We start from the raw sequence: 5,851 nt of genomic DNA on the forward strand, positions 1-5,851 counted from the left end.
TTAGTTTCCTCAGACTAACATAATTGGTTCAAACAACCCATGGATCATGGATCCAGGTCCAGAGTTGACTAGCACAATGTGCTGAGAACAAATGGAACTGCTTTTTGGGAATATTAGAGAACTGAGTGGCATTTTGGAAAGAGGTCATATTCTAGTGATATTTTTAGAGATTAGCCAAAATACAGTGGCATTTTGGAAAGAGGTCACAATGCAATTTCCTGTAGTTCTTCACCCCACATATATAAGGAAGGAAAACAGTAATAGTGCATATGTGCAGCTGATGTACACAACAAGAGTACAGTATATCGCAACGCGGCCAGCAACTCTTCCGTGACATGTCATATGATATCTGTTACTACAGTCTACAGCTATGACTTCTCGTAGATGATATCATAATGCCCTGGTCTATACAGTAGTGTCACAGTAGGAACCGAGGAATCTGGTGACTCGTAGATGATGTGGATGTTAAGCTCCTCAATCGGTGAAACGTCAATGTTAACAACTCGAAGTGGCACCTGTAGGACATTGGTGAGCGCAGTGAGATTCACTTGTTGTGCATCTTCCTCCACTGGGAGAACCTCCTCCAGGCAGTACTGCAATTCAAAAACACATAAGGCATCTGACAGTGAGGATTTCACATCATTTCTTTTACATAAAATTCCAGTTGCTGGTACAAGTATTATGATGAAATTTTGCTCCTACTATGCAGTTCCATCACACAGACAGATCATAACTAGCAGACAAGAAAGGCAATACCATTTGCTTCTAATGTACATATGACACTCAATTATGCATAGAAGATTACTGCACCATCTAAAGGAAATACTCACCCCTATTGCATCAGGCATTCCTTGACCAAGTTCGGTTATGTATGACTTAAAAGTTTCAACCTCAGTGCATATCTCAATAGCTGTCACAAGTCGAAGATACAAAAGTACTAAACACAAAACAAAAATAGTTGGACTCAGAAAATTAGAGTAAGTTGGCAAGATAACTAAGAAATTTGTTGTATATTCTCACTGTTCGCAAACTTCTGCTCATTTTGACTCTCCTGGAAAAGCCACTCTTGATAGCCACTGCAACAAAATTTATAACATAAGTACGCAACACAGTTTATTGTTGCAAAAATATTAATGCAAACCCACCTTACTGACAGTTTTTGTTTTTGTTCCATACATTCCAGTATAAAGCCCACAAAAGGCTGGACGAATTACAATATTATTAATATATAACTTAAGTGCACTTAGCGGTTCAAAACCAAAAAATTGGTGGATGAAACAATGCAGGAAGCCTTACATCATGAAGATCAGAATATGAACCAGGCAAATGAAGCCTTTGGAATTTCTCCCACATTGGTTCAAGTGCACCAAGTAAACGTAGCTCCTCCTCATGAGATACTTTCACAAGCTGCTCCTATAGACCCAAGGGACAACATGTAATCATCACCAAGCACCAAGGAACTTTAAGGTGCAGAACTGGAAGAAATTTAGCAACAGGATGCTAATGTACCAGGTATGAGTATATGAACGATCTGTAAAAGCAACTCCCATCTCCAGGTACCTTCCGATATTCAGAGTAATTAGCCAAAAGCTTCTGCAGAATCGCACACAATAGATGAGAACATAGCAAACAAGTGAGGACACAAATCAAGTAGAAATATAACAGCTCACAAGTCATATTACTTTGGCCTTATCTTTCATAATTTCGTTTTCAAACTCATGCGGTAGAGATGATAAAGGTTCCTGCACCAAAACAAGAATTCAATTAGTTAAACCAACGCAATTTTACCAAATTGACATCTCTAGCCTCAATGATAAAATTAGAGAATTTCCTATTGAAGTTAACCTTTTGAAGAATTTTTCTGCAGCCATTTTGTGATGTCTGCAAAACCATAGAAAACTGAAGGTGCAAAGAGGTTAAGAAATGAGTGTTGAAGCATAGTTAATTAAACTAAGCATTTTAAAAGCAATCCTTACATCATCACAAGCTTCGTACTCGTCTCTCCAAGAAGCCCTCACAGCATCAGATGCCTCGTGACTCCAAAAAGGAGCTTCCAGAATCTGAAAACAAAACAAACGTAAACTTTTGTTTTATTTACAGAAGAAAGTGAACAGTTTGCAGGATGCCTAGTTTCAATCTGAGTTCGTATTGTAGTCACTGTTTACAATTGCGGCCTTGGCTGTAGGAGACCCAACACTTCTATAAGAGAGATCTTTTACAGTACCCCGAAACTAATATGGACCGTCTATTTCTCCCGATCCAATGGTGATAGTGATTTGGTACTCCACCACTAGTCACATGGAGTACTAACTCAAAAAGTCACGGAGTACCTTGATCCAAGGGGCAAAACAGTAATCATAACAAACCTTTTTTGTGTCTTTTTTCTCCCACCGGTAACCTCCGAGTATTCAGCATCTAAACAAGTCATTCGTTTTTACCAAACCCTATTTTATTCATGGCGGCCGGTGCTTGGATTGCCGGCCACCACCACGGCACCACCACCCTGGGGTTGGAGCGACTTGCATGCCGTCCCAAGGCAGCTGCTGCATGTCCGTAGTGGGCGAGGAGCCGGGGATGAGCCTGAAAAAGACCCACGCCGTTCAGGTCCCCATGACTGATCGTTTCCTGGGAGAAATTTAAGTTGGATGTATGAACGAATTAGTAGAAAAATGTCTCGCCTGCTATTTCATCACAGCCATACTCGTTCTACAAATTATTCTAGTTCATCTATACATGAATTAACAACTTCAGTAGTATTCGGGAGCAATCAATTGAGGACGAATCTGCTGCCCCTGATTTCATCCGTACTCCTAGTTTTCCTGATCCAGACGTCAGCGCGTGAGAAATCAATCTCAAGCAAGCGGCACGAAGACAAATCAATCGGCGCGCCCGGGGCAACACGATATGCCATACGAGCTGCGGAGTTGAGCGATCGGTGCTGGAGGGCAGAGCAGCGTGCGGCGGAGAAGTGTATTCGGCTGAAGGCGGCACCGCCACTCTTCCGGGATTTTCTTGTTCTGGTAGCTGAATGATCGGGACGGTAGCCACCAGAGGATGAAAAAAAAAACAAATTACCATAGAAGAAATGACTAAACAGCCCTTGACCATGGACGGCCAGATATGCTTGGTACTCCGGTGTATGGTTTTGGAATACCAGGGTACTGTAAAAGAGCTCTTATAAGAAAAGCGGAAACTTGAGAAAGCAAAGAACTGTAAATATTGGTGTGCTACAAACTTATGTTTGAGCAAAGCGAAACTATTCATTAATAACACACAACTCGACAGATAGAAGTACACACATTTCAATATGGAATATACTGGGGTGCACAAGACAATTTTTTTAATTTTTTTCCACCTTATGCCTGAAAGAGGCGATCATGTGGGACTTTAACAGCCCTAAGATTTTACAAGCCTTGAAGTTGAAGCAAAGAAGACTGGTCATGTAAATGAAGAAGCACCATTGACATCCCCAATGGACTAAGCAAGAAATTACAGAAACCACCAAGCGTAGCTGAACTTATAATATCTGGTGTGGACTCACATTTTGTTTTGACATCTACGAGATGGTGAATTTTATACAGCCAACAAAAAATTTCACCTTATACCTGAAAGAGCCAAGCATATGGGACTTCAAGAGCACTAAGTATTTCAAGCATAGAAGAGGGTTCATGAAGAAAGTAAGCAAACCATTGTAGAGTAGCTTATCTGATAACAGTATCTGTTATTGATACCTAAGATCGATTGTAAACATCGGCTTTGTAAAAATGCAACAAAAAAAAGTAGCCATTGCATAGCTGGCAACAAATCTAATATTTAACAAAGAAATTGGTGGTACGGTTCAAATTAAGTTTATACGGAATTCTAAAAATGTTGGATAATAAATATCTGACATTTAAATTAGCAAGATTTGTGACAAACAAAATTCTCAGCTAGACCTTCACAGGTACAGACATTTTCATAGGGCCGGGGAATTGCACCCTTTTTGAAAAGAAAAGGGTGCAGACTATTCATGTTTCTGTTGCTGCCTATCTATGCCAATATTCTATTTTTCTACATTTGGCTAATTTATAATGCTAAAATTCATATAAAGCCAAAAGATAACATGGACTGCTAAATGTGAAATCCATAAGAAGTGACTATGAACAAATGCCATTTAGCATAGTACAATGCTACACTCTAAAGACGGCCTGGGCTATGTACACGTCCAAGAAAAAGTATGCAAAGATAGAAGTCATGGGTTTGCTCGAGCAAAGCCAAAACTTTTCATCAATAACACAACTCCACACACAGAAGCACGCAAATTTCAATATGGAATTTTTTGTGTGGGACATTTCAATATGGAATATAAAGAGGTGCAGAAGCAAGATATACTCCCTCCGTCCCACAATATAGCTTGGAAAACGATATTATATTTGGGATGGAGGGAGTAAATTTTAATTTATTTTCCAGCTTACGTCTGAAAGAGGCAATCATATAGGACTTTAACAGTGCTATGATTTTACAAGCCTTGCATAAGACCGACCATGTAAATCATTGGCATCCCCAACAGAGTTAGCAAGAAAGTAGGGAAAGCATAATATATGCTATCAACTCTCACATTTCTTTTTGTTATCTAAGAGACAGTAGGTTGTATATTTGCAGGGTATTAGACAAGTATAAGACGATGCAGAAAATCCAAATTGACGAATCTTTCTAAGCATGGACACCTACAAGAACCTACATTCGTGAATCTTTCCAAGCCTGTGCACTGTTAAAATTGCAACCATAATCAAAGATTCAAACACACAAGTCCAAGATCAATCTTTCTTGGTCAAAACATCCACAGAAATGATTCCCAAATCGAGAACGTACTAGGTTTCTTGCAAATTCCCAAATCAAGAACGCATTGGATTTCTTGCAATACCTGATTATACATCCACTCAGAGGGTGGATCCCTGTAGAGATCCCTGTAGTTGGAGGCGTCCAGAGAGCTGGAGGTCGAGGCGCCGCCGCACGTACGGTCGCTGCCGATCCAGCTGTCCGAGGAGAAGGAGGAGGAGGATGACGCTCCCATGGTTCTGCTCGACGGTCCCAAGAGGAAGGAAACGGAGGCGGGGTTCTTGTACCTGTCTGTGGGCTCGTCGTCGTCATCAGATCCCCAGGCGGAGGACGAGGCGGAGCCCTCGTTGGCGACGACCGAAGTCCCCGGGGGCTGACCGGACGGGCGAGTGCTGAGAGGGGAGGCGGGCGCGGAGTAGAGGTCGTCGGATTATTGAGGAGTCCTGGAGGGCTCAGCCCCAGCTCCGCCGCAATTGGGATTGTCGGTGTCGTGGTATTCTTACGGGGGGCTTGCGAGTCGACAGATGCCACAAGGGCTTAGTGTGAGGGTAAGACTGCTGCTGATAGGCCCGAGAGCGGGTATGCGAGTAGCACGCGCTAGTTTACCCAGGTTCCGGGCTTTCCGGAGAGATAATACCCCTACTCCTGCATGTCTGCGTATCTGTAGTATATCTGGTACAGAGTTGCTCCTGGAGCTGTATCTGAGATCAGTGCCAAGTGCATCTGATCTGGTATATGCATGTATATGGGGCATGCTAGTGGCCGGCCATGCTCATGGCCGTGAGCATGTGGGTGCTCATGCGTGAGTGTGTATGAGAGTGAGTCCCCCCTGCTTGGATGGATGGATGTGTGCCCATATATATAGGCGTGGCTAGCTTAGGAAGTAAGCTAAGTGGTGGCATGGGCAAGGCATGGTGGGGTGTCATGCTTGTCCCCTGGGTCACTTCATAAATAGTGCCAGGGGACAAGTGACACTATACATGATGGCTGGGGTGACACATGAATAGTGCTCGGGTACGACCGTCTCGTCGGT

General features: G+C 42.6%; 1 protein-coding gene across 5 annotated transcripts; it reads right to left on the bottom strand.

Moving 5' to 3' along the window:
* Positions 1 to 207: 207 nt before the first annotated feature.
* LOC123165413 (OVARIAN TUMOR DOMAIN-containing deubiquitinating enzyme 1) lies at positions 208 to 5,641 on the bottom strand. 5 transcript variants are annotated; one of them, XM_044583047.1, is made up of 11 exons: positions 5,106 to 5,641; positions 4,904 to 5,015; positions 1,977 to 2,060; positions 1,846 to 1,899; positions 1,683 to 1,742; positions 1,510 to 1,593; positions 1,297 to 1,413; positions 1,146 to 1,201; positions 1,021 to 1,076; positions 831 to 937; positions 208 to 593 (listed from the first exon to the last, which is right to left on the bottom strand). In XM_044583047.1, the coding sequence occupies exons 2-11, from the start codon at positions 4,913 to 4,915 to the stop codon at positions 369 to 371; spliced, it is 855 nt and encodes a 284-aa protein (XP_044438982.1). In that variant the 5' UTR covers positions 4,916 to 5,015; positions 5,106 to 5,641; the 3' UTR covers positions 208 to 368. The 5 variants fall into 5 exon arrangements, with proteins under 5 accessions (XP_044438982.1, XP_044438986.1, XP_044438985.1 ...); XM_044583051.1 differs by having other exon boundaries at positions 1,977 to 2,580; XM_044583050.1 differs by lacking the exon at positions 5,106 to 5,641 and having other exon boundaries at positions 1,977 to 2,625.
* Positions 5,642 to 5,851: the final 210 nt, after the last annotated feature.

This window comes from Triticum aestivum, chromosome 7D (assembly GCF_018294505.1).
Source record: "Triticum aestivum cultivar Chinese Spring chromosome 7D, IWGSC CS RefSeq v2.1, whole genome shotgun sequence".
In the NCBI taxonomy this organism is placed as follows: Eukaryota; Viridiplantae; Streptophyta; class Magnoliopsida; order Poales; family Poaceae; genus Triticum; species Triticum aestivum.

Excerpts from the sequence above, each read along its gene's own strand:
- LOC123165413 (XM_044583047.1), bottom strand. Across the intron at positions 1,414-1,509 it reads CGTTCATATACTCATACCTG|GAGCAGCTTGTGAAAGTATC; the intron begins GTACATTAGCAT and ends TTGGGTCTATAG. Across the intron at positions 938-1,020 it reads TGAGCAGAAGTTTGCGAACA|TACTTTTGTATCTTCGACTT; the intron begins GTGAGAATATAC and ends TTTTGTGTTTAG.